The following is a 27802-nucleotide window of genomic DNA, read 5'->3' as shown; positions in this document are numbered from 1 at the left end:
ACCTCCTCCTTGCAAGTGAAGTTATTGATAACCATTGTTCTGATCATGAGGGCTAGTGTCTGGTGCAGGTATGGTGAAGGAAGGAGTATTTTCTGTAAAGAGAGAAAGGAATCTGATCAGTTTAGAGGTGGATAGTAGGGGTGTATTGAGTAGAAGCTACTGAAGAGGGAGAGTCAGTGCAGACCTTGGAAAGGGGAAAATACACAGAGGATACTTTAATAGGAAAAACAAGGGAAATTGTGCACACCTGTCACTATGTTTTGCATCTCATGTTCCTGTGGCACCCCACCAGACTTGCTCCTATGTAGGACCTTGATCTTGACTTGGTTTCTACTCTCACCCCTTGACTTGAAGGTTTGTCATGTCTTTTGTGTCGGCATCTCACAGCCATGGGCTTAGCCCTGTGATTTCAGGAGAGCACTGAGAAGTGCAAAGTGGGAACAGAGGAAATGAGGATGGAGTAGAATTACTGTGGATCCTTGTGGCCTGTCACTGAAGTGGAGAATGGTGATTTGGGGTGTGGGATGTCTCTGAGGAGGGTTATACAGCCCACTTGTCAGAGAGGTGTGTGTGAGGCAGCCAGTTTACTGGAGGATCACATGGGATCTGTCAACCAGAGGGTGCTTTCTATTCTCTGAATGTTGTGTGGTGAGCGGGAGAATTTTGGCTTCTCCTGTCTGTTCCCTTTAGATACTGTTTGTGTTACCTGCCCTCAGATCAGCTCTGAACTCAGCAGTTGTCCTTGGCCAAATGTGTGGGAGCTTCCCCTCTCCCTTACGGCCCCTGGAGCTTCATCCACCCTGCAGGCTGTACAGGCAGACCAAGCTTCACTAACAACTGCTGCGGCCCTCCTTGCCTTCCTTCCAGATCTAGATGAGCCTGTTCTCACCGTTCACCAGACCATCAGCGACGTACGTGGCAGCTTCTACCAGGAGAAGACCGTCTTCCTCCGTTGCACCGTCAACTCCAACCCGCCAGCTCGCTTCATATGGAAACGGGGAGCTGAGACACTTTCCCACAGTCAGGACAATGGCGTGGACATCTATGAACCCCTCTACACACAGGTGAAAAAAAGCAGACCTCCACCAGCTTGTGATGAGCATCGCGGTGTGATATGGTGCCCTCTGCAGTGGATGGTGTTTCTCTCTGCATGTGGGTTATGATGCTGGGGAGAGAGTGGTGGGGTGTTCGAAGGAGCACTGGCTCCAGAAGCCGTGGTACCTTTTTCTGTATGCAGGTTCTCAGGGGGAAAGAGCAGCAGGAGGGAGCACGACAGCCTAGAAGTCCCTGGCTTGCCATCCCTTCCCCTTTTGGCATGCTCCCTGAGAGCAGACCACAGTTTCCCTAATGAATTTACATGACTGTTGGATGGCTGAGACTGTTCTCCAAGCAAAAAAAAAATAAAATAATAAAATAATAATAATAATAATAATAATAATAATAATAATAATAATAATAATAATAATAAAGGCCTCCTCTACCTCTCAGTGCTACTTTTTACTTAAACAAGCACCCAAGCTGCATAAACAAGGGAAAGTGCTCCATATTTAGCAGTGTGAGCCCATGTCAGGTATTGCTGTGGGCTCGCTGAGGCAAATGATGAAGAGTTTTTCCTAATGCCTACAAGCAACAGTGGCAGCCACACTGCCTGGGCACTTTGTGACTGTCGTCCTGTGGCAAGGCGTCATGCTCTCTGCTTCCCCTGCTCACTTGTGCTGGACTTGTCCCTGCACAGCTGTGTTACCCCTCTGAATGCCACTTCCTTCACAGTCACTAGCCTGACAAAGCAGTGGGTGATTGAAGGGATTTTTCTTTTGCCAAAGCACCTTGGGCATGTTATCCTCAGCCATGCTATAACCCTGAGTATTCTTCAGATGTCAACCAGCCCTAGCGCTTTTGGAAGACCACTAGGCAGTGTGAGGAGGGGAGGGCAGCTCCCGAGGGTGCCCCTTTCATCCCACACACCATTCTACTCTCCTGTGCTCCCAAAGCTGGGCCCTAAGCACATTATGGCTGAGTTTGATTTCTGAGCGGTGCCCCAGGCAACTTTTCAGTTAATGCAGTCGTGTTCATGTTTTATTGAAACGCGCCATCTCTGCAGGTTGTGGAAATGGGCAGCTGAATGGAAACATGTAGGGGGATTAGGACAGAGAACAGAGATGCTGGTTTGCAGCAGATTTGCAGAAATACTGTAGGTCAGGGCTGCTGTTTGGACCACAAGAGAGCCTTGCCTTGTCCAGTGCTATGCAGCATCAAAGCAGGACATCCCTGGCCTAAGAGGAAGCCACCATGGGCACTTCCAGCTTTTATTAAGTTCACTGTGATTAACAGGAGATACTGCTTAATGAGGGGATATCCTAGGACTTGAGACATTTTCTCAAGCTAAATAAAGCTTCCAGCAGAAATTCACTGTGGTGCTTCATTAACATGTAAAAGACCCTGGGTCCTGCAGCTCCTGTCAGGCAATGCTCCTGCCACCATGGGATGGGTGTTAGGACAGCCGTGCTCACTCAGGCGTGCCTGAGTCCTCCTGCTCGCACCAGCATAAATCTGTGAGTTTGGGTTAAGAAGAGCTAAAGTCAGGCAAAACACACCCCTACAGCAAACCTTGCTGGAGCTCAAATCAGTTATGTTTAACAAAGCACCCTTCATAGGGGTACTGTGGTCTGAGAGTCAGGCCAGAGAAGCTGTTATCAGTGTCAGGTTTGGTTAGGCCTTCACAATAAAAAGGACGTGAACACTTTGCTGTTTAAGCTTTTCAAAAGTTTACACTGAAGTTTTATACACATTTACCCAACATTTACTAATCAATAAAATGGATACATACGACAGTGTAAGTCACCAGCTGACGTGCACATTGTAAATGCCATCATTTGTGTGGTGTAGCAACAGATCTCAGGGGACAGGACTTCCGTGGGGTTATTGGTCTCCTAGGTATTTATCTTTCTAATTTACTCAGTTCAGATCCTTGTTCTCCATGTATTAGCATGCCTGAGCTCATCGCCCAGTCCCTTGAGGTTGTCTCAAGAGGATTTGTCGTGCTGACACCTTCTCACATTTGCAGGCAATTACGGAATGGTTTCTCCAAAAGAGATTTAGACAAACACAAGGAGAACAGCAGCGACAAGCTGTCGTGGGAAGACATATGAGTTGCAGGGTGTGCAAACCACAGGATGCATCTCAGAGCTTTCCGCATTCCATAAATAAAAATTTACAGAACATGTCTATTGTTAATTTAACAACTTTATTCTGTTTCTACATGCCAGTAACTGATGGAGTGCTAGCAAGTGATTTTTGTGTTTGTTTGTTTGTTACCATAGTACGAGAAAAGGCTATCAAAGTCAGTGCAGACACTCTGGATTTATGCCAGCATAAATGAGATTAGAATCTGGAAAAAGGAGATCAGAAAGGTTGGGGAGGGTTTGAATATTTTTCTGAATTATCTTTTTTTTTTTTTTTCCTGCACTGCAATTTTTTAAAGCTTAACTGTTAAGCATGTCGTATTTAGGCCAACATCTGCTCCCGTTTACTTTGGTTTTGCAATGTTGAGACCCCACTGACTTCATTTGGGCTCCTACTGACATCTCGGCATGAGATCAGGGCCCGTTCTTGGACGTTCAAGGCTTTTCGCGTTCTGTGAGATGATTCTGACAGCAGTTGACAAGAAATTATGCCTAGACCCATTCAGCGCTGCTTTCAGGTTATATGACAGTCAGTTGCTGGGTGTTTTGAGAAACCCTGGAGGTGGAGCTATCACTGCAAACTCTTCGTGTCTCCTTTGTATAGAGCTAGAAGGGCTTGGAGCCTGCACAGCTTCATGGTGTTTCAGTGGTTGTTGCTGGTAGCCTTTGGGCCAGGGGATGGACTCGCAATGAGGAGCTGAGCTTTGTACACCTGTGTCTTTCCTTCCCTCTTTCCTCCCAATTCCCAGGGTGAAACCAAAGTCCTAAAGCTGAAGAACCTGCGGCCCCAGGACTACGCCAGCTACACATGCCAGGTGTCCGTCCGCAACGTCTGCAGCATCCCCGACAAGTCCATCACCTTCCAGCTCACAAACACCACAGGTAATGTAATGGCCTGCTGAGCAGCCATTGCCTCTCCAGGCCTACAGTGATGAGAGAACCACCTCGAGTTCACATGTGTGACTGCTAGGGTTGTAAATCCTTAATGCAGAAGTTTTGTGGCCAGGAATACTTCATTTCTTCTAGCTGGTGCCTTGGCCGCTCCTGCTGTGTGATCATTGAAGCAGACTACCTGTATGTGTTGAAGTACAACGTAGTTTTTAATCCAGATGCTGTTTTATTTATTTATAATTCTAAGTGACTTTAAAAATAGATTTGATACAGTCTGGAGCAGGGCAGATGCTGCAGAAGTCCTTACAAATAATTCATTCACGTGTGATTCTGGCCTGGTTTGCAAGGCTGCGCTCAGAGCGCCTCCCAGCCCAGGGGTCCTGCTGGTGCCAATGTTTCTGGAAAGCAAATATCTCCATTGCCTTCCCAATAATTAAATCTTACAACTACACACATGCTGATATCCATGCTGGCACTGCCTGAGCATGCCTCCAGTTGCGAACAAAATCAATTTGGTGCCTATTGCTTGACTTGCAATAACCCACAGATAGCCAAAATCACATACCAAACACTTGCAAGGACCTGACTGCAAACTGTCCATTTAACATGACAAAAAAAAAAAAAAAAAAAAAGCATGACAAAGTCCCCACATATGTCAAATATTTTCAAATAGTAAGTAAATGTCAGGAAATCGCTTCCGGCTCTGGGGTATTCCATGATCAGAAAGAAAGGCAATGTAGTTGTTTGAATTATTCACCTCTCTCTAATGTAGCACAAAGCAGTTTGTATCCCTGGTGTCATCTTTGTGCAGTGGAAACAGAACTCTTTTGATGTTGCCAACTGTTGATGGGATATTGTTGATACTGTATAAATTATGTTTATTGATCTGACTGAGCCCAGGGTGCTGAACAGTAGTTGTTTCATTTTATGTGGAAAGAAGAAAAATAATAAGCTTAAGAAAGTGAAATATAGCTAATGTTGGGAAAAAAAAAATAAATTCTTCCTGTGGTAAGATCCCTGTGAGCACATCTCAGGCAGCTCACATCACTGCCCGAGTTTTTCTCAGGAGGAAACTGTAGAGAATGCAGGAATATTCCCTTTAAAAACCTATGCTTGAGGTGTAGAAAGGGATCTCAGGCAGCTGTTCTTTCATGGTGTGGCTTTACATTTGAAGAATTAAAAATAAATAAATAAATTCTCTCCATACCCTGTTCCCCCCTGCCAGCCCAAGCACATGGAAAGTATCCTTCATTTCAATCCAATCCCTTTACTGAGTTAACAGGGAAAATGTATTTTCAAGTTGTTGCCAGATCAGAAGCCAACATATGGCTGAATTCACACCAACTTCTTAGGGTACTTACCAAAGCTCTGAACCTGGCCCATGTAGCACATACATCCAGTTTTTCTTTCATGTTATTTAGCTGTAAATGCATATTTATACACAGTTACAGTGGAGCCTGACACCACAAACTCAAAGGGACTATGGTATATGTGTTCCTAGCAAATTGTATTAAAAGCTACCCACGAAAATTAAGCTGGTGTTACACAGAAAAGAGGGTTTGTGTTAAATAACAGGAGCATATTTAACATGAAATGTTATCTGGCTCACTTACCCTGTAGGTATTGTTGTGTATAGAAAAGAAAATATTTAAAGAAAAGACTTAATTCTCTCCTTTTTTTTTTTTTTTTTTTTTTTTTTTTTTATATATAGATTCCTTCTTTTCCTCTTGTGCTCATGCATTAGCAACCTCCATAGCCTCAGCTGTGCCCAGCATGCTGAGCAGCTTCTCTCAGGATGCCTTTGCCTTTGTAACTGAGGAGGGCCCAAAGGGCACGGAGGTGCATGGAAATTGATCTCTTAAATATTTATAGACCCAGCCACAGTGGGCTTTGAGAGGAGCCGGTGGGTCGTAGCATGTCAGGCCAAGGGAATCTGCTCCTCCAGTTTGTTTGCTCTTCCTTAGGTGGTTCGCTTTGGACAGACCACAGTCTGCAGTGTGGAGATGTGCTTCTCCCCAGCTCAGTGTCAGAAGCGTGCCCCTTGCAGCAGGCAACCAACTCTCAGCCTGCAGCCTTGGTGGGAAGGAGGTTTTCCCTGCTCCTGCTCTGTCCCCCTGCCCTTGTGTGGCTCTGGAGCAGCGGGTTGGGTCCCATAGAACCACAGGGCTGGCTCAGCACCGGGTTGTCATAGCCTGCTCCGATAAGGCTGGGCTGATGTTTTCCCCTTCCTTGATTTCTGAAAAATTAAGCAGCCCAGCTGGTTAATTTTCCTGCAGTTTTACTGCAGCAAATTGAACTTCAAAGGGAATTGAAAGCGACTCTTTGTTTTTAATGGTCCCCTTGCTTCTCGGCAGACTCCGCCAGCAGGTTTTCTGAGCCAAGAACAAAAGGAATTGCCACAGGTTACAAATAAATGAGATTCATCTCCTGCATAACAATGTCTGCGGCATGTTAACCTCTATCTGCTGACAGGAGTGGGAGTGGGAGCCTGTGCAGGCTGCCACAGCCAGGGCTCCGTTTTGGGACACGCTTTGGGAACTTGCTGCCTCAAGCCGAGCGGGTGGCTGCTTTGCAGTTTGCCTCCCTCTCCTTTTGCATGCACACACAGCCTGCCCTGAGGCAGTGCTTGCCCAACCTGTCACTTCTTTTCCATTTTGCCTTGCCCAGAATGTGTCACTGCTCAGCAAGATGAGTGTTGGTCAGATACGTGCACATCAAACAACACAAGATCCTGAAATCTTAACCAAAGCCTGCAGGAACTCTGGTTCCTGCTCCCCAACTCTGACATCCTCTCTCTCAACATAAGCTGGTCTCAGTCTTTCTATAGCTCTGAAGGGGATGTGAGGATGTCCCCGGGCAAGATGCTGCATCTATCAGCTTGTCTGTGCCTTTATCTGAGACTTGTTCAGTGTTAGAGGGCAGGAGCAGCTACTGGTATCAGCTCCCATTACCACAGAAGTGTCCTATCCAACCACAACCTGTTGAGCTGCTGCCTCCCCAGGCTTCACCACATCTCATGAAACCAGCCAGCACCCAAAAAGGGAGCACAACTCTTTGTGTTGCTGCTTAGTGAGCATTAAACTTCAGACAGTTTCCAAGAGTCCAGCAGAGAAGCCTGTTAAAGGCTCTGTGTTCAGGCCGTGGCCTCTCCGAATTCAAAGGCTCCAATACAGGTCCCAAAACAGCCAGTGCAGGTGGCAGAGGAGTTGCCTTCATCCAGAGGCACAAACTGGCTACATCTAGCACAAATACCATGTGCCATGGCCAGGGAGAGGACACTGGGTTTGGTGCACCAAAACAATATTCCATCTTAGAGATAGCAGTGCAGCTAAATTATGGTGCGGGTACTGAGCGGAGAGCATTCCTTGCCTTGTTTGTACGGGCTGTAATTCAGAGATCCAACACCAATCCAGCACAGCTCATTAACACAGGGTCCGGGGAGAGGAGAGGCAGAAATAATGATGCTGTTAAATCAGGCTTCATGAATATGGAACATTGTCTTATTTTGCATTATTATGGCTGTTACTTAAAACATACTCCCTGCCTTTGTGCTGGGGACCGCTACTTTCTCAGCGTTGTCTGGATGGAGCAAGCAATGATGCTGACAAGGGCTTTAAAAGGCTTGTCGTGGGATGAAATGGAGAATACAAAGGGAGGGTTTTTTTGGATCAGTTCATGGAGGGGGATGTAGTGAGAAGGGTGCAGAAATAAAATAAGCCAAAGCTACGTACTAGGTTATTCAAAGGGAAGGTTGTCTAGACATTTCGAATCATTCCCAGTTGTTCAATTGTGCATGAAAAGAGCATCCCCGGGACTTGGTCTATAGTACACAGGTCTATACAAGATTGTGTCTGACACCTGTGGAGTTGCTATTTGTGGTCTGTTGTGGTGCAGACAGGTTCTGGTCCTCTGTTTCAGGCTCTTAGTTACCCAGGCCAGGTGCATGGTGAAGGCTTTGATGAACAAATCCCAGGAAGTATGAAGCTGTGCACAGGTGAGTGGGTGGGTCCTTTTTAAGCTCAGCAGTGTCTCTTGGTCCTCTTCCAGCTCCACCTGCTCTGAAACTGTCAGTCAATGAGACATTGGTGGTCAACCCCGGTGACAACATCACTATGCAGTGCTCTCTGACAGGCGGCGACCCACAGCCAGAGGTGGTTTGGTCTCACTCTCCCGGCCCGATGCCTCCCAACAGCCTTGTGCAAGGAGGCAACCTCACCATCTGGAGGATCCGTGTGGAGGACTCCGGCTACTACAACTGCACAGCCATCAACAACGTGGGGAACCCAGCCAAGAAGACAGTGAACCTGCTGGTGCGGTGTAAGTTGCTCTTTTTCTTGTAGCGTGGGTTTTCTGGGTGAAGGGGCCAGACTTGCATTTCTCCTGACCGTTCTCGTACAGCTGAGGGTGAGTGTGATGCTTAGCAGAGATCAGTATTCTGGAGAAGATATAATGCAATCTTCTCTGCTCCCAGCCTCATCCCAGGCTGTAGTACTGTCCTGGGCTAGAAATGATTGCAGCCTGCCAGGTGTGAGCCCTGGGGATGTCTTGCACGAGCATAGCTGCGGAAGGTCTCAGGACACGTTTTGAACAGAGATGTTGCCCACCAGAGCAACAGAGGGCTGTTATCTTGTGCCATGTGAGACACTTTGCTCTCCCTAAATAGTTTTGCACCTGTGTTCATCCCAGCCATGAAGAATGCCACGTTCCAAATCACCCCTGATGTGATCAAAGAGAGTGAGACCATCCAGTTAGGGCAGGACTTGAAACTCTCATGCCACGTGGATGCTGTCCCCCAGGAGAAGGTTGTCTACTCCTGGTACAAGAATGGGAAGCCAGCCAGGTTCTCAGACCGGTTGCTCATCACCAGGAATGACCCCGAGCTCCCACCTGTGACCTGCAGCTTGGAGATAATCGACCTGAGGTTCAGTGACTACGGCACCTACCTGTGTGTGGCCACCTTCCAGGGAGCACCCATTCCTGACCTCAGCGTGGAGGTGAACATCTCCTCAGAGACAGGTGAGCCCCTCTGTGGCAGCCGGGGACCCTGGGGGAGCTGTTGGCATCACCAGCTGTCCCCAACCCCCATCCCCCCATCCCACAGGTTTAGAGTGTGATGGCTCAAAGAAGCCACCAAATTCTGAGGGAAGAAAGCAGAGGTGGTATTTCAGTAATTTTCAAAAGTCCTTTTGCTTAGAAGGGAATAAAAGAGAATTAAAACTCTTTGCTTTCTTTGGCATTGCTTATGAGGAACATCCCTTTTTTTCAGAGCTGTGTCCAGAAGACTGGTATCATCAGTTGTAGCAAGTTCTGTGAAGAACTTTAATGTTCACAGGATTGTAATTTCAGTCTGTCTTAGGCACTCTTTACAGAAGCCCATGTGTTATAAATGCCTCCTCCTTGTAAATTGAGGGTCAAAACTTGGTGAGGACAGCACTAAGCTATAGGTGCATTTGTGGGTCACTGTTGGGACTAAAATTCAGGGTCTTAGGGCTGTCTTTTGGCTTCTGGAGAAGTTGGTGGGTCTAGCTCTGCCTTTCAATACATCCATGTCACCCTGAGGGTATGGCACAAAGCAGCATCGGGCTAGTTATCTGGTAAGGGCTCTTGGAGGCAATGAGCTGCCCATGGAGTTTGTCCTGAATCTTCATGGGAAGTTTGTCCTCAGTCCTTGGTTGTGCTGAACCCATTAGTCAGGCTGGTCCCAGTGTTGTTTCTGGACCTTGCTTGCTTCAGCACCCCAGCAGAAAGTGCTGTTGTACTGCTTTGAGGATTCAGGACCCCTCTGCCTCTCAGCAGAAACACTGGGACCTGTCTGTTCCCCAAGGGACTGCGCCCACATTCAGCAGGAGCCTGAGGACTGAGCCACAGACCTGATAAATGTCAGTGGTGGTGCTTCCTCTGCTACCAACCCCTCAGTCCTGGTGCAAACCTGGGTCTCCCAACCTCGTGTGGCTGCCGCCGCTGGGAGCAACCCTTTTTGCCCAAGATCACTAGATGGCAGAGTGCAGTTGTGTTTAACACTACAAGGCTAGGAGGCAGCAAAGGGCCGGGAGCCCCTGGATGATCCCACCAAAGAGCTGGGCAGGGTCTGTTGGTGCAGGTATTGACCCAGGAGCCAGCTGGCCACTGGCACTGGCAGCTGCTGTGAGCTCTGGCCCTCCTGGTGGAGGTGAGACCCACATGCTCACATGGGTGCTGCTGCCAGAGGGGGGCATTTTAAAGCCTCCCTTCAGCAATCTGGTCCAGCAGAGCTACTTTGTGATCGAGGGAGTGAATACCATTGTTCCTGCTGGAGCAGCCCTCCAAGCAGCATGGGCAGCAGCTGAGGCTGCCCGGATCACGGCATCCCCTGCAGCAGTCACTGAGCCACTTCCAACACATGGCTCCTAAATAAAAGCCCAGTGGATTTTCCGCAGAGTGCAGGATAAGTGCAGGAGAGCAGCAGTGGCAGCTTCATGTTTCCCCATCAAACAAAGCCTGTGCTCACCAAGGTGGCAGCTTCCACTGAGTGCCTCCGAGGAGACAAGCTTTAATTAAAAATAAAAATAAAAATAAAATTCCAAATACAATTTACAGCTTTTCCCCATGGAGAAAATTGCCTCTCGCCAGGTGAATGGCTGCTGGCGGTGTCGGCACCAAGAGCGTTGTCGTCCGTGGCGCTGCTCAGGACAGGGAGTGATGAGGTTCCCCAGCCCATGGGAGAGTTGCAAATTGAAAATGTGGCCTCCCTGTTGCACAGGGAGGTCACTGCTGCGGGAGACGGGGCTGGAGCCATCCTAAATCTCTTCTAAAGCTGCTGTGGGCTGTAACATGTGCAATTATTGTAGCACAATCTCCTTTGCTGGAGCTGAATTGAGCTAATACAGCTTGTTCTGGCCTCTGTAGTCCTTAACTTTTCTTTAAATGGAAATGAAGTACGTAGCCCTTGTGGTTATGGAAGTGACAATCCAAGTGTTGCCACTGTCATCTTGAAGGGCTGAAAGAGGAGCTTTCAGAAAACAATTGCTTCCATAGTTGCTTTAGCTGAACTGTTAATTCTGAAGCCTAATACAAATAAAATGTCAACATAACATGTTTTTTGCCATGAGCTTCCCCTTCCTGGGAAGGGGTACTTGGTGGACTTGGGGACATGAACAACAAATTTCTTCCCACTGAAACCTCTGCTCCTTTTAGCTGCAATCCTTGGGTTGCTTTTCTCCTGTTTGTTTTTTTTTTTTTTTTGGTGTTGTTTGTGGTGGTGTTTTTTTAGCTTTGTTTATCAGCAAAGTTTTGTTTCCCAACTGATAGCTGGGTTTTTCTTGAGTGTTGCTGTGCCATCAGCTCTAGTCCCCACTAGGCAGCAGTTCTGGCTCAGTGAGCTGTTCTCAGTCTGGCCTGGAAGGAGGCACAGAAATGATATTTACTGGAATTCCTGTCTCATGTGAGCCAGAGATAACCAGCACATGGGTATCTCAAGGTAAAGTATACAGAGATTATGGGTGTCTGGCAAGGCAGGAGGTCTGCAAAACACTAATCCTATAAATCTTGGCTTTGGTCTCACCTGTGTAAGAGGACTAGGTGCCTTGGTAGATACAACTTCTATTTCTGTGTCAAAAGTTTGCAGTTCTATTTGGGAAATTCACTGACCAGAAACGGAGACATGGATCAAAGAGTTTTTTGATATGGGGTTCGTCAGTGCTAGCCCTGCTGCTGGAGAGCATTTTTCATCCAGAGAAGTGGGAGCTGGGTGGATGTTCAAGTAAAGCTGGCACTTTCCATTGGCATAGGGGTCTATTCCTGGAGAAGCTCAGGATCTTCCTTGGTGCCCTGCAGCTTCAGATCCTGTAGAATGATTTACATGGGCACTATGTTCCTGTAGGGGTTGCACTGGTGTGACCAGAGTCAAGTTAAGCAGCTCTCAGGGCTGTTGGTGTGATGCAGACACAGGCATCTCAAGAATGTTCCTCACGTGCTGGAAACTAAGTGTAAAACCAGTCCTTTCTTATCTCCCTTTTAGTGCCACCAACCATCAGTGTCCCCAAGGGTCAGTCCACCATCACCGTCCGGGAGGGCTCCAGGGCTGAGCTGCAGTGCGAGGTGCGAGGGAAGCCCAAGCCACCCATCATCTGGTCCCGGGTAGACAAGGAAACCCCCATGCCTTCAGGGACAATGACGACGGAGACATACGATGGGAAGCTGCGCCTGGAGAGTGTGAGCCGAGAGATGAGCGGGACCTATAAGTGTCAAACAGCCAGGTACAACGGCTTTAACATCAGACCCCGGGAAGCCCTGGTGCAGCTCAACGTGCAGTGTGAGTATAACCATACGGTCCTGGGGTGCCGGTCTGAATGCCTGTGTGTGCGTAAGCGTGTGGGCTAAGCATCTCTGACACACTGTGCAGCTTTCAGGCAGGGCTGACCTTTCTTACTGGGCTGAGCCGACACGTCTCTTTTGTCTGGGGACCTTTGAGCAGTTTATATTTAATTGGCCTGGCTGCAGAAGGCAGGGGCAGGATACTGTGCAGGCAGTGTGATGCAAGGGGTGTTGTGTGTGTGTTCGTACACGATGCTTCCCATTTTCCTATCAGTGGGTGACTGCAGAACAGCAGCTTTGCAGCGTGTGCATTTGCGTGCGTAACATACGTGCAAAATATCTTCAGGGCATATTAATAAGGCTGTGAAGTCAAGCATTCAAAAGACAGCAAATGAATGGAAATGACACCACTTCTACCTCATAATGCTTTGTGCAACTAAGTTCCCGCAGCTGTCACTTCTGGACATGCCTGAACCATTTTGCCAAAAAAGCGGTGGTAGGCAGACCCTACTATGGACTGCATAATCCCCGTCTCCATGCAGCAAAGCTATAACCAACAGAAAACTGATTCTTAGCGTGTGGTGTATTGAGTGATTTCAGTGCTGGGTAACACTCGCAGCTCCGCTTGGCAGTGATATCTGTGTGTAAAGGTGAGTGTGGAGGGAGGGATGCTGCTGGTGCCCGCATTGGGTGACCGCATCCTTTCCCCACAGCAGTTCCCACCTCCAGGTAAAGGAGTGCTCTTGTGGTGTTGAGGTCTGTTTCGACATGCTGAGGGCAGGCAGAAGCAGAGGGTCTATGCTGTCTCCTTCCTGATTTTGAATCAGGAAGGAGAGGCAGCAGGGTGAAATGGCTCAGTCTGGAAGGAGCAGTGACTGCAGGAAAAGCCCTCCCTTGAAGACCTCATCCTGTTGGGATAGCAGGATGGCTGAAATCCTCTGAGCTACATGGAGCTGGCAGGTGTGGGATGGTAGGGAGCAGGTTAATTTGCACCCAGGCATGCTGTCTCTGGGCTGTGACTGCAGAGCATCCACGCACAGCACAGCACAGCAGCACTCATTAGACATGCTGCCACATTCCTCCCTGGCTTGATCCCCGGGGAGAGGAGAAGCAAGACCGGAGCAGATAACCTGTCTGCAGCCAAGCAGGCACACTGCTGGCTGATTCAAGCTGGTGGGAGCACAGCAGTAACAAAGATATGCCAGATCCTGCAAGCACTTTGCATATTCAAAGAACCCCCTTTTAAAACGATCAGTCTGTCGATTTAGGAGCATGTCAGCAGCTGAATCGCAGCACAGGGACAGAGATGCAGATTTCTGTGAAGGTAAGTGTGGATGGAGAAGCTTCCCCTAAGCAGAGTGGACATGGGTGTTCTGGTTTAAGCTGTTTTAGGAGGCAGGCTGGGAGAGGCACACAGCAGGAAGGGTGACTCTTTCACCCCAAGAACTGATGGGAGATGCAACAAAAGCTCACTCTGGAGCAAAGAACTATGAGATCTGCTGGTGTCCTCAGTTCAGAGGTGGTGTTTGAAGGCGGTGTGGTCCCTACTGCCTCTCATTGCCCTTGCAGAGGGAGGGGCAATGCCCAGCCTGGGCTGAATCCAGTTTTGCTAAGTAGTCTGGAGGGGAAGCACAGCCCTGATTCTTGGTCTGGAGGGGGAGGACATGACTTCCTGAGCAATAGATTGTAGGTAGAAACCAGAAGCTGTTTTGAGGTGGAGCCCCAAATGTGACCCACAAGAAGGCAAAGATGCAATGAACTTCTTTGTAAAGAGCAACTCAACATATTCCTCCTATTGCTCTTCCCAAGGCCAACCAACACTTTGTTGTGATCTAGCCCAGGTAACAGCGGCATGAAAAACAAACCGTGGATCAAGAAAGTAGGGCATGAATTGCCCCCATCCCCTTTATATCCCTTTCCCCTCCCCTAAAAAAAAGCCAACAACAAAGACCATAGTCCCTGCTTGTGCCTCTCCTCCTTGTTCAGGCAGCTGGAAGGTGCTGGGTGTGGCGGCGGGGGCCGTGGTGGTTAATTGAAACACTGCTCTGCAGCGCGGGGAGCTCATTAGTCTGCTCGCTTGCTCTGGAATTCTCATCTTGTCGGAAATGGGGATCGTGTGGCTTCTGCAGCCTCCGTGATGAGCGCTTCCCACCGGAGAGCCTGCGCGGGTGACGCGCATCCATGCGGCCGCGTGCGTGTGTGTGTGTGTGCATGCGGACGTGCCTCTGTGTGTGCCTGCGTGAGCTCCCTTTGAACCGGCTCGCTCAAGGGAAGAGCGAATTCTGGGTGATAATGTGGCTGTTTCTCTGATTTGCTCCAAAGCTAAAGTTGCAAAATCAATACAGCAGATCTGATTAGATGTCAGAACCTGTTTCTGTGTTTCTTTTTTCTTTTCTTTTTCTCCCCTCACCCTCATGCATATCGTTCTGTGCTGTAGCAAACTAGCCCACAAATAGGCTTTGCCAACTGCACTGCAGTATTGGAAAGAGAGAGAAAAAGAAGACTAAAAGAAAAAGTCAGCTATCACCCCCCCCTCAAAAAAAAAAAAAAAAAAAAGTTTTTTTTTATTTTTTATTTTGCAAGCAGAAAAAATTATTCTTCTTTTATCTTATAGGCAGTAATTTTCTATCATCAGCTCTCTGACAGGCTGGATGGTCTGTTCCCTCGACTTCTTGGTCTGAACTGCAGGGGTTTGGAAGATTAATAAGTTCGTGAAAGTCCTTGCAGCCTCATAGCTCTGTGGTTAAGATAAAGAAATGTTATATACTGGTTAGAGCGAGACATTGGGCTTGTAGGAACTCCTGGGAACCTAGCTGCCACACTGAGCGACAATTTCTTGTCTTTTCCTATATCTTTAAAGCAGGAATAAAACTGATCTGTCTCTTTGAGGATTTGTGAGGCATAATAAACACAGCACTTTGAAATCTTGGAACAAAAATAGCCATGGAAGGGCAGAGTACTGTTGTTAATAATATCAATGCTATTGTTAATGCTGTTGTCAAGCCTTTTTCCAGCATTAGGTACTCACTCAAGAAAAAGTCCCAGCAGCAAAGTGAATCTTCTGCAGAGGTGGGTTTAAAATCAGGACTGGGTCACCCTGTGTAGATGAGATCAGCATAAGGTTGTAAAACACATACTGGGCTTGCAAATGTACGGCATTCTGTGCATTTTGGTTTACAAAGTATCATTTGAGCCAATATGTATGAAAGGAGGAAACAAAAAAAACGTGTATGTGTGGATCACTGAAAAGGATGTTACCTGGATGCAAATTTAACAAGTATATAATAGCAAATTGAAGAAAAAATATATATACCCGTATCCTGAAAGCCTGTTTAAAATAGCATTTCCATGAATTACAAGGAACAGGAGTAACTCTAAGCTCTAGCCTTTGCAATAACTGGCCTTTGAGAGGACTATCTTATCATGGTGATGTTACATTTGCTTTCTTGGAGCCTCATATAACAGTGTGGTATAAATTTCAGTCCCAGTACGTAACCCTGTTTGCATGAATGATATTGTGTCAGTCCTGAAGGCTTGTCAGTCCTGACCATATCATAAACTGCTGAACAGCTCTGTCAAAGTCCAGCTCAACCCTGCCCGCCTCATCACACCTAATCCTTGATGCATTGCCTCCAGTACTTTCCCTCTGATCTGTTTATCCTCACAGTACTTGCTACTTTTCTCAGGCCCTTGCTTGAGGGGAGACTATCGAACACCTGAATAGGTTCTCTCTCTGTGGCTAAACAGCAAAAACTGATAGCGGGGAACCTATCTTCTCTATTTAGAGATGTAATTAGTTCACCAAATTCTGTTTACTGGATAAGCAGACTTTTGCTGGTGCCATTCTTATCTTTGGCAGAAGTCTTGATACCTTTAAGTGCTCACAGAAAGAAGGGAAGAGGAAGAAGGAAACATTTATGTAGAGTTGACCTTGTTTTGGATAGTCCAGTCTGAAAGCTGATGCTGTTTTTCATCTTTGGACAACACTACAGGTGACATCTTGGCAGGAAGAAAGACTAGGAAGTGAATAACATGGCCTGAGAGCTTGGCCCCTTCTGGATTCAAAATAATAGTCCCCAATCACCTGGGATTGATCTCCAAAGAATTAGGTTTACTGCCCTTAGGTTGAGTTTTGTCACACACAGCAGCAGGTGGATTATTGTGTTTAACTTCAAAGCGTAATGAATGTTAGGTGCAATCAGGAAAGTAGACCGACATTTTTCTTTGGAAGGGCAGCTATCACAGTTAACAGGACTTCAGGAAATGTGAATATTCCTAGACACAGGAATGGCCACAGGGCCAGTGACGAGAAAGTCTGGCTTTGCCCCTACCTGAAAGGCAGCCAGATTATGTCCTGTTGAGGCATCTGTTGCCCTTGTCACTTAAAGAAATGTTCAGGTATGCAAGGATTTGTTTTCCCATCTGGGATCACATGCTGGCAAATGTTATTCTTGGTCACCCTGTTGACTTATTCCTCTTTAAAACCCTCCTGAACCCATTGGCAGTGCTCAGACGGGCAATAGTCAGCATCAATTTCCCATTATCTATGTAGCAAACAGAAGAGCAGGGAGGAGAGGAGGGAGTGATACTGTAAATAAGTAAGAAGCATCGCTGGATCCAAGCAACTGGAAACAGAAATGCATTAAATTGTTTCGATCAACTGTTGAAGCCATTGCTCAGTGTCAGCGCTCTTTGCAGATCTCCTACCCTCTCTGAAGAGAAGCGTGGATATTAACTGCGCTGTTAAAAGTGCTCTTGAGACATGCTCCTGGCTTGGAGATGGTTCTTCAGAATGGTTAGGACAGAACTTTTGGCTCCTGAGAGCTCACTGAAGCTCTCCCTGCTCATGTGAAGTGAGTCTGAGAGAAATGAGATGTCCCTGGCCAGAGCTGACCCATATCTGTGACGGAGCTGGCTTATCCATCTTGCTGCTTGGCCACATGCGCTGGAGTGTGGAGCCATCTGCTAAGAATTTTAGACTTGGCTGGATTCATTTGTGAGTACATTTATTAATAGTAGTTGTATTTTATTTTTTTATTATTATTTTCATCAGTGAAGTCTATTCTGACACCCTCCTCCAAGCTGGCAAGTGCAGTTTGGAAGCTAAAGTGGGGGCAGGAGGTGATTTTTCTACCCTTAAAGTGGCTGTGCCTTTCCTGCCCTTCCACTCATGTTCCAGTATTGTTGCACTATATCCTGCAGGTCTTGCTCCCAAAAAAGGGTAAAAGGGTAACCCTAGGCTCTCATGCCAAACAGAGCTCTGGAGTGCTCTGGGTAATATTAAGCCATCAAAGGTTTAAGAATTACCTGAGGTTCCAGGAAAGACGTTTCTGCATTCAAAGTCACGGGCAAACTGTGCTTTCTGCAAATTCAGTGTTTGCAAATCTGGAGACTTTCATTACGGAAAAGAAAATAATTTGCAGTCATGGACGTGACCTCAACCCAGCAGCCTGAACAGACAAAGCTTGACCCTGTCGTCTGGTCCCACTCTGATGGAAATCCTCCCTGTTTCCTACCTAATTTGTTATACAGAGGTTTGTGTAACTAAGCTGAGAGTATACATTATTTCTGTGTTTCTATCAACACATATAAACCCCCTTGTTAAGAGCAGAGAGTTTTGTTCCTGATTGTCAACACATTTTCAGCTAGCAGTGCTGCGTCTGGGATTATGTTGCTCTGAGTTTGTGTTTGTGCATACAGCCCTGTCCTCAGCGCTACAGCGTGAGGATTGCTCACTCTGCTGCCCAGTGCCTGGGCTGCTAACAAGTAATTAGGGTTGTCAGTCTAAGGATGGGCTGAAGGAGGAATCCATTTTACTCCGTCATGGCTATAAATCCAAATGGCCATGGTTCAGAGCACAGTAACAACCACAGAGGCTTAGCTGGCCTCGGATTTGTTTTAACAATTACCATCTATTGGGCCTGGGGCCTGGCAGACAGAGACTGTGACAGTGCTTACATTGGTTTCAGATTGAATCTTAAGATGGGGTTGTACCAAATGTGGCCTAAGAGGGAATGGCTCCTGCTTGTGTAGGACCTGTTGGCCCTACCCTCCTGCCAGCCTCATGGCTGTGAGGGGCAGCTAGTCTGACATGCCAAGGGATGCTCAGCCAAAACCTTCTTCTTTGTGACTGCTTTTGCGGTCTTTGTCTTCATGGATCAAAGCCCCAGGACTCCCAGTGTTGCTTTTTTGTAGCATTTGGTATGTGTATCTTTGGAGAAAAAAAAAATATATTTCCCAGGGTAAAGCAGCTGTATGAATTTCAGCTTGCCTAACTTTTTTCCTTTCAGCACACAGCAGTTAGGACTTGTTCTGCAGGACCCCAGTCTCTTCACTGCTTGCTGCCTGAGGGGGAAGGTTCCCATGTGCTGCCACTCACTGAGATTTTCTTGGGAAGTCTCCCTTGCATCCTGAGAGCTTTTCAGATTTACCTCTGCACAGCACCATGAGGCCTCCTTACTGTGTCCTGGGGAAATGTCCATGAGGGAAGAGACGGTGACGACCAGATGTGTGCCTCAGGAAGGTGGGGAACCCTCCTAAAAGGGGAGAGCTGGGTCTGCTACCTGGATCGCAGCCTGCCTGTGCTGCCGTTCAGCCTTTCTGTGGCTCATTACTCATCTCTAAACACCTCCGTGGCTGTAACGAGAGGATGAGTAAAAGCTTGTGTGAGAGCTCCTCACCTAGAGAGATGAATTCGTTTGCTTAGAAGACAACCGGTTTAAATCAGCTAATCCATTTCTCAGTCACTGTGGGGAGAAACAAATACACTTTCCATAAGCTGCCATTATTCTGTTTTATTTTTGCCAGACTCTCTAGGGAGAGCAACTTAATTTTATCAAGTGAGAGAGATGTCCAAACTATACCATTTTGGCAGGAAAGGAGAGACGAGAGCTGCGCAGACATAGTGGATAGCAGACTGTTGGTCAATTCTTTTCGGATAATTGCTCCCCTACTGTGACCCTCTCAGAGCTGACCACCACATCTAGTGCTGCTCAAGTTCAGATGCTGGTTTAAAGATTTTCCTGAAAGAGAAAAGTCTTGAGTTTGGGGACCTAGGGTAGGGATATGGGAGCTAAGAGGATGGGAAGGCTTGTGTATATGTTCTGGCAAGACAGAGAGCTGCTGCTATCCCCTGAGCAAAATAGATTTGGGGAGACGTGCTATACTGCAAGCTGTGCAGTACCACTGGCAACAGGAGACCAGAGGAAGGAAAGTGGTAGATGAACGGAGTTAGAAAACTGCTGTCAGATCTCATTTTAAGGCTGTGATCACAAGGTGGAAAATGAGGGAATAGCCTGGTCCTATCAAATCCTGCCTCTTGGTGACCAGGAAGCAAGCATGTTGAGTGCCTAGAGAGAGATGCCATGGACCCAGACTTGCTAGGGGAACCAGGAAGACACTGAGCAGGCAAAAAAAGCAAGTCATTGTCTCATAATAACTCTCAGAGTCTGCAGAAGAGCCTGAGGCACGGAGAGGTGAAAACAGCTGTCCACACTTGCAAGGGAGCACATAAGACATCAGACCTGACACAGGACCTAGGGAGCTGAGGCCTGCTGTACCCAGCCTCTCTGCCAGAGAGAAACTACATGGCGCCGTGGCACGGTGGCTTTGCTTTTCTCCCATGATTTTTGGGCCACAAAGTCCTTCAGGCTGCACCTGTGAGGGTGCAGGAACAGGTTCCTGTGCTATCCCTCACCTCCTCTCTGTGCCCTGGTGCTGGAGCAGAGCTAGTTCCTCCTGACCCACTGGAGGACTGCAGAGGGCATGTAGAGGCAAGGCACAGAACAGCAAAGCCACCTTTGAAGAGGGGTCTTGTGCTGGGAAGTCCCTCTGAAGCACTCCCAGTGTGAATAGAAAACTTAAGGAGAAACTGAGCATCCCAGGGAAGGGTCTGAATTGTAATCAGCTGTGGACATCCTTACCCCAAACTCTGAAACAGCACCAATTACAGTCACTCCTGCAGGGAAACTGTCTGCATATGAATTACATTTCAGAAGTGTTCAGGCTTCTCTGCAGCTTAACAAGTCTTCCTGCCACCAGTTCTGTCTGGGACACGGTACTGGGGGGCTGAGGGTTCAGTTTTTGGGAAAGGTGTAAATCTTTTTGGAGCTTTCTGTGGGAAAAAAAATGTTCAGTTACTAGCTTGTGCTTTTCCACTTGAGTCTGTCTCTGAGAAATAAACTATTTTTTCTTTGAAGCCAGGAAACTGTTTTCTCAATGCACAGAGATCACATTTCCAACATGCACCTCTCACCCTATTTCACTTCATATGGTTTCTGATTTCTCTCTCTCTTTGTGTCTCTATTGCAAACACAAATAAGCATGTGTGTGCACACGCTTGTATCCTACCTCAGTTTTTGCTTCTGATTTAGATTTAATTGGTCTCCAGGACTCAGATAAAACAGTCTGTTTTCTTTCATGAACTCAGTGATAAACCTTGCAAAACCCTCATTGGTCCCCCAGATTGACAGACAAGCTTAAATTTCCTAGTTGCATGCAGACCTGTTGCATTTTGCATGATTTCAGAGTCCTTGTTTCTGGGGTTATGTGCGATTGCGGGAAACCATGGAAATTTTTCATTACTGTTGACTGGGAGGAAGCTGACTTCTGAGTCTGTTTGCTGCTTGCCGAAGCTGCAGGGGGATGAGTGGAAAGTAGGAGAGACTGAGAATTGCTCCATTTTTGTGGGGAAGAGGCACCCGGGGTAGATCCCTGCTGGTGAGGAAAGAAAGGCAATTTAAGGCCATTCCAGCTGATCCTTTGTAGGCTCTTGATCTGTTGTGACCTGTGCTTAAGTCTGATGAAGCGAGGGCTGTAAATCTCATCCATTCCAAATATGCTGCAACTCTGGGTCCAAGTCAGCCACATGTTTGATGGGAGGGATTGGTTGGAGTGCCAAAACTAATGGGTTCCTGACAGTGGCTGAGACTGAGGTCGAGAGAACAATAAATACGAATGGCATTTGCACAGTGCAGGAGTTTTCCTTACCAAGTGCTGATTGCGAAGAGATATTTTACCGTCATAATCATAAGCTAAAATGCAGTAGCTAATAAGAGCTTAATGTGATATAGATGGGTTTAATAGTGCTAGTTTTGCTGGCATTTTCGTAGCAGTTCACAGCATGTGCATAACACAGGCCCTTCAGCCAATATGTGTGCTATAAAACAGGGAGCTGGGGCTTGAAGAAAAGGGAGCAGTGCTCTGTGTAAGGTGGTTTGCAGGAAAGAGCATAATGGATCCAAAGGGATGGGAAGATGGCGGCAGTTAGCAGGTGAAAGAAAAACAGAGCAGCATTCAGAACAGATCTTTGTGGTCTGGTTGTTACTGTATTTTTTTCTCCTGCCCTTGAACTGCTTGTAATGAGGCCTTGCAGAAGTCCAGATTTATGCACGGAAATGGGCAAGTTTTCATTCTGATTGACTTTCTAGGGACTAGCTCATATGTAAAAATGAAAAGATGGAAATGAGCTCACCTGCTGGTTTTAAAGGGAGAAGGTAAGATGTTTGGGAGAATTTCTTTTTTCCTTTCTTTTTTGAAAATTGCTTGTATAAGGTTATACACTCCAGTGTGCCTATCCAAAATGCTGGAACTCCAGCTTCCTGATGTCTCTGAGAAAGCAAATGCTTTTTGATCTCTTTATAACCTTTTTGTGCTGTTTGTCTCTGTAGAAGAATTATTGAAATGCCAAGTGTCGTCGCTCTTAGTCGTGGAGCTGAGCAACATGGTTAATTTACCTTTGTGGATCTAAACTTGCACTATTTGTACATTTTTTGTGCAGCAGCTACTCATAGACAGAAGTGACAGAGAATTCACTGTGTCCCTCAGTAAGTTGCTTCCCTCAGTAAATTGTTCCAATGGATTTATACTCCCATGCTTCAGTGGTCATTACTTAATCTAAGCCTGTCTTATTTCAGTTTCCAAATACAAGCTCTGTTTATGCTTTTGTCTTCTCACATAAAGAACTATTTGTTATTAGCAGTCTCTGTCTTGTGTAGTCTGAGATACCAGAACAAGTAATCTCTTAATCTCTTAGTCTTTTTTCTGTACACAGTCAGGAAGAGTCTCCTAGCTATTCACTGCAAGAAGTGTTTTTCATACCCCCCTCCCCCTTTTTCAGCATCATGCTGGCAGCATGGTGGTCACCCCTGTTCAAGAGATTTTCAAAAATTATCTCAACAGTGCAGATACAGGAGTGATGTCCACCTCACAATTTGTTTTTTTAATCTTTGGCTCAACCATCCAAAGCTTTGGACATCTTCGGACTACAAATTAAAGCTGGCTATATTGACTCAGGATCCTCCCGGAGTCATTGTCCTGACAGAGTGACACATTCTCTGCTCAACAGTTTTCTTTCCAGATCTTCACACTTTCTGAGGCAAATTGAGTGCTGTTACCATAAATCCATTCTAACAAGCAAACCAAGTTGTCCTGCATGAGATATCTCCCAAGTATGTTATATACTGCTGCATATTTTGTGTTCTCCACAGACATTAGTATCTTATCCTGACATAGGTGCTTAATGATGGCGATCCTCAGTTACCACACATTAAAACACTGCCTTTGTAGGCTCTGTAGGGATGGAAAGAAGCAACGCCCAAGCCGCATCCCAGAGTTGTGCCAAAATCTGCACCCTGCCATCCCAACTGCAAATGGACGCAAGGTTATTCAGACACCAAAGGTGGTTGCTTATGTGTGATGCTGGCTACACAGATGGATCTGGGGACGTTGTGATTGATATGTTTTAACTATGCCAACCTGCTGGCTGGCTTTCTGACCTTGGTGGTGATAGAACCAGCTTCAAAGTTTCATATGGGATCTCACCAGGGAAGCCTTCCTAGAGGACGTCTGCCCTATCACTAGAGAGACCTCAGTGGTGTGTGCGCCAATTTAAAATTCCTTTTTGAACTCTTTCAGCTAATGTGTTTTTAAGCTGCTTAATGTGGGCTACATTTGAATAGTATTGCATCTTCAATTAGTCTGTCGTGTGGAAGCAAGCCAGGATCCTTCCAACGCCTGAGGATGTTATGACAAGATAGTTACTTTTCTAGTTGCTTTCTCAAACACTACCCAGTTTGTCTGCCAAGGACCCATAAAACTATATTAATCACCATTCATTTTTTAATTTGTACGGTTGCATCCCACATTCATCTTCCATGAGTTCTTTTTCTGAAATCAATGAGGAAAAAAAAAAAAAAAAGGTTTATTGCTGTTTGTTCTGAGTTCTCCTCTGCTTACATTGACCAAATTGGTTCATATCTGTACTCTTATAAGCTATACAAGCATGGAGGTTACAGGATAATTTTATCTCCTCTGATGTTCACAGAATGCCATCACGCACTTCCCCTCCAATACATTTTTCCTCCATGTTTTGCTACTTCATAAGGCATTTTTGAGGTTTTATGATCTGTTGTTACCCTTTAATTTGGCCATTTTTGCACAGATGAATTCAGACCAGGATTTGCAGATTGAGCAAAAGTCTCACAAACAGGACATGGAGAAGCCTGTCTTCCCTTAATTTCTGGCTTTACTCATAGAATTAGCCACAGATATTCCCAGATTTCAGTCCATGCAGGTTCTTTCCAGAGCTGTACACAGAATTATGTCCTCTCTCTGCTCACCACAGTGGGATGGCTCAGCAAGCATTGTTGAAATGTGTTTAAAATGTCCTTTTCACCTGGGGTATCTGATTCTGGGAGCTGTTGCTATCTATCACAGAGAAGGTGGAAGGAGCAGGGTGCAGTGTTATAGTGAGTGCTGCCACAACTCCTCAGGCTGAAAACTGCTGACGGACTGATTCAGGCCAGGATCCAGTTTCAACTCTTGATGCAATGGGTGAGAATGAGGAAGGTGACGGGCTGACTTTTTGTGCCCCCAAAACATTGGGATTGCGAACAAAGGAAGCATGATGGAACAGATTACAGGTATTTATCTGTTGGATCAAAATCTGCTCTGACCTGAGGACACCAGGAGAAGAAAGAAAGTACGTATCACTCCCGGTTGATCTGCAGAACATCTTTGCTGCTACCTGAGTTCTCCTCAGTCAACATGAAAAAGTAGCTGTGGCAGGGATGCTGCTCCTCCAAGTGGTTTCTCTAGTTCTGTCCCAGTTTAGGGTCAGACACAGAAGCAGCCTGGAAAATCAAATGTCAGAGCAGATTTATCCGGTGCGTGGGCTTGCTAATAAATTTCCGTCTCCTGGTCCAAGTCCAGGTGAGATGGGACAGAGCTGACAGCCAGATGGGGAGGTCGAGAGAGCAGGCTGCTGTCCTTGAATGATTGCCAGCTTTGTCACTGGCCTCTGTCCTGTGCCTTCCGCTGCAGAGGAGACCCTGAGACCCAGAGGGTGATTTCTGGGAGGCCACCACACCTAGAGCTGTCAGAAGTGACAGTGCTCTTCCTAATGCAGAGAAAGGTGAGAGCTGTGGGGTTGCACGCATGCTTCAGCAGTTCAGAGGTTGGTGTGCTGCTTCTCTGGAAGCATGGTGGCGATGCAGAGAGAAGACAAGAAGTTTCCAGCAGGTAAGCAAGTCTTCTGTAGCTTGAGTCCATATCCTCCGATACAGCTGGTATCATTCTAGCCTGAAGAAACAAGTTGCCAAAGACTGCACTCACAGACTCCTGATGCAGGCTGCTGGCCTGGCTGGGAGCTGGTGGTCACCTCCTCTGGGTTCTGGTCCAGCTCCTGCCCGTGCTTTCTGCCCACTGTTAGAGGCTGATCTGCATGGGAAGCTTGCTTTCTTCCTGTTGTGTGGATCAGTGAGCAAGCTTTTGTAATAACTCCTCATACTTAGTTTTGTGTCCTCTGTGCAATAGATACTTGGTTAACAGTGCGAGCAGATCTCTCTGTAGCTCAATACGTCTTGCTGTTAATGGCATGAGGTTGTTAAGTATGCGTACACCAGGCTCAGCATGGGACGCTATGAGGCTAAATTATTGAAACAGCAGAGAAATAATTCTAAAATGTGAGACTAAATGGCTTAACAACCCATTTTTCTTAATCAGTTTATGACAGGGGCCTGGTTGATGCCCAGAATCTTTCACTGTCCTGTCATTGCTACTATCCAACCTAGACAAAAAAAAAAGCAGCCTCCACAGGGACCATAGGTGGCCACCAGTTTTGGGAACAAGGTGTAGAGAGGTGCTTTTCTGTGACCAGCAATCTGCTGAAAGTGCATTTTTCCATTAGAATTAGTTAATAGAGGAGGAGTTGGACACAGGGACTTGGGACACTCACACATTTAAAAGTCATGCAGGCAACAGTGTGAAGGATGAAGAGGGAATACAGGACTTTCAGATGGTAGAGATGCTGGCTTTTTGGAGCCAGTCACTGCTCTGGAAGACCCCGGCCATTTCGCCTGAATCTATCTCCATTTTTTCCACCCTTCATCCTTGATTGATTTGATCTATCTTGATTCATCTGAAGATGATGGTGACAGTGATGAAGAGATAACCATTCACAGAGAGACAGCAAAAATGCCTATAGTAAAAAATGTTCTTGCCTCTCCTTTCTCTGTGCTACATCTGCTGATCCTGTGTTTTTAAATTGTGTGCATTTCTTAAGTTCCTGTATGCACCACCCCCCTTGTTACATTAATTCTTATGGGAAAAATTGCTTTGATATTTGTTGACCTCAGCTGCTTCATCTATGAGACTGAATATGTGGCATAAATCTTTTAGTTTGAGCGTCCTTTCAGCCTCCTTCTGAATGGTTACGTTTTCATTGTCGTCATTTTCCTCAGATGAATCAAGATCAATCAAGGGTGAAGGATGGAAAAACGGCGTAATGATGACAGTTAGCAGAGCAGCGTATTAAACGATGGGTGGCAGAATTCAGAGGCAGCAGATAGAGAAGCGATGGAGAACTGGGTGTTGCTCTTTGATAAGTTCTTCTTCCCTGATCCAAATTCCTTACCAGGCCTGAAGGAGAGTCTGAGGAAGAGCCAAGTTTTCATGGGAAGCTTGACCTCTTTTCACTGTGTAGATAGGTGAAGAACCACTGCATCAATTCCTCCTAGTCTAGCTTTGCCCCATGCATCCTTTTTGCTTAATAGTACAGGCAGAGAATTCAAAGCAAGCATATTAAGCAGTGCTGGTTAATATTTGATTATCTTAATTGCCTTGGACTGCCCTTTTTCCCCCTACCAGGCTCTTTCTGGCTTGGATCTCTCCCCTTTCCAGCTCTGACAGCACCTTTACATTAAAAGAGCTCTGATTTTTTAATCAACATTTTTTTCTTTTGGCTATGCTGCCTCTTGTTTTGCTTGCCTGTTTTGAAAGCAGCTGTGGAGGGATCAACTAGTGCTCCCAATTTAGCTTTCAGAAAACAGAAGGTGAGGTAACGCTGTAGCCCAGCTGTGAGCAGAAGGCTCTGACCACCTGTGGCTCTGAAAATCATTGCATTTCTAAAGCAGAAGCTCTCCTCCCTTTTGACAGGATTGTGGTTCTCAGAGGCATTTTATCCTGCAACCTCCCTGCCCCTAACTTTCAGTTATTTTATTTAAAAGGGTCCAAACATATGGAGGCAACTGAATTGCTCAGGCGGCTGGCGATAGAACAGGAGCCTGTTGTTACTGGATTGCTACTTGCAGTCACATCTACCTGGTAGCTCTTTTGGGAGAGATACCTGTGAGATCCTCCAGAGTAGACAAGGGGAAACTCAGTCAATTCCTTGCAGGCAGCTGCATACTCTGGGCATGAGCCCTAGCAGTGGCACTAATTGGATGCTGTCTGGAGTCCAAAGATTTTTCGCTAGATTTGCTATAGGGAACGTGCTGGCTGGTATTTGTTTTCCTTCCCAGGGTAGCTCCATTGTGGTACAAAGCGGCTCAAACACAGGAGGTGGCTCCTGCCCAACAGCAGGACATGCTGCCCAAGCTTCAGATGTGTGTTACAACTCAGATGTGCGTGATGAACTCTTTCAGCAAGCCACTGGAAGTTCACAGAGAGGTTCATATAGAGGACATTAGGATAAATTAGGACTTCAAAGTCCTGTTTCAGCTAGCTCCAAGTTTGTTGTCAAACTTGGGAAGAGGATCAGTCTTTTCTCAGTTGTTCCAATCCTTCACAGGAATATGGAGGGCCTATCCGAGGACTATGAACACTGCAGATCGGTTGTTTTCCCTCTGTTTTAATCTGTGGATGGAAGAATAGGGAAACCCGTTCTGCTGTAATGGGCCAAGCAGCTCTGTTCCTGCTCACAAGGTTTTAAACAGTACTTGTTGCTCTCTGCCTCTTTATAGACCCTTGTGCCCTGCTTGTCTCTGCCAGGCATGTGAGGAGAGCCAGAGCTGTACTTTCAGATTTGTCTTTTACTTTTCTCCTTCCTCCAACTAGATGTAATTCCTCTAGCATTTAATACTCTAATGCCCAGATTCTCCCAAATTCTCTCTGCCCAGAGAAAACAAAAACCTAAATAGGAACGAAAGCTGTGCTCCTGC

General features: G+C 46.5%; 1 protein-coding gene across 6 annotated transcripts in view; it reads left to right on the top strand.

Moving 5' to 3' along the window:
• MDGA1 (MAM domain containing glycosylphosphatidylinositol anchor 1) overlaps window positions 1-27802 on the top strand; it is a 140863-nt gene that overhangs the window by 51959 nt on the left and 61102 nt on the right. For all 6 annotated transcript variants that reach the window (XM_084515162.1, XM_084515160.1, XM_084515165.1 and 3 more), the window contains 5 exons: window positions 868-1064; window positions 3932-4064; window positions 8121-8390; window positions 8760-9089; window positions 12070-12363. In XM_084515162.1, the coding sequence (XP_084371288.1) occupies window positions 868-1064; window positions 3932-4064; window positions 8121-8390; window positions 8760-9089; window positions 12070-12363 (1224 nt within the window). The remainder of the gene's footprint in view (window positions 1-867; window positions 1065-3931; window positions 4065-8120; window positions 8391-8759; window positions 9090-12069; window positions 12364-27802) is intronic.

The sequence above is a fragment of the Aythya ferina genome, assembly GCF_964211825.1.
Source record: "Aythya ferina genome assembly, chromosome: 3".
Classification (NCBI taxonomy): Eukaryota; Metazoa; Chordata; class Aves; order Anseriformes; family Anatidae; genus Aythya; species Aythya ferina.
The sequence above is the reverse complement of the archived record's forward strand: the minus strand, read 5'-3'. Positions and strand labels throughout refer to the sequence as shown.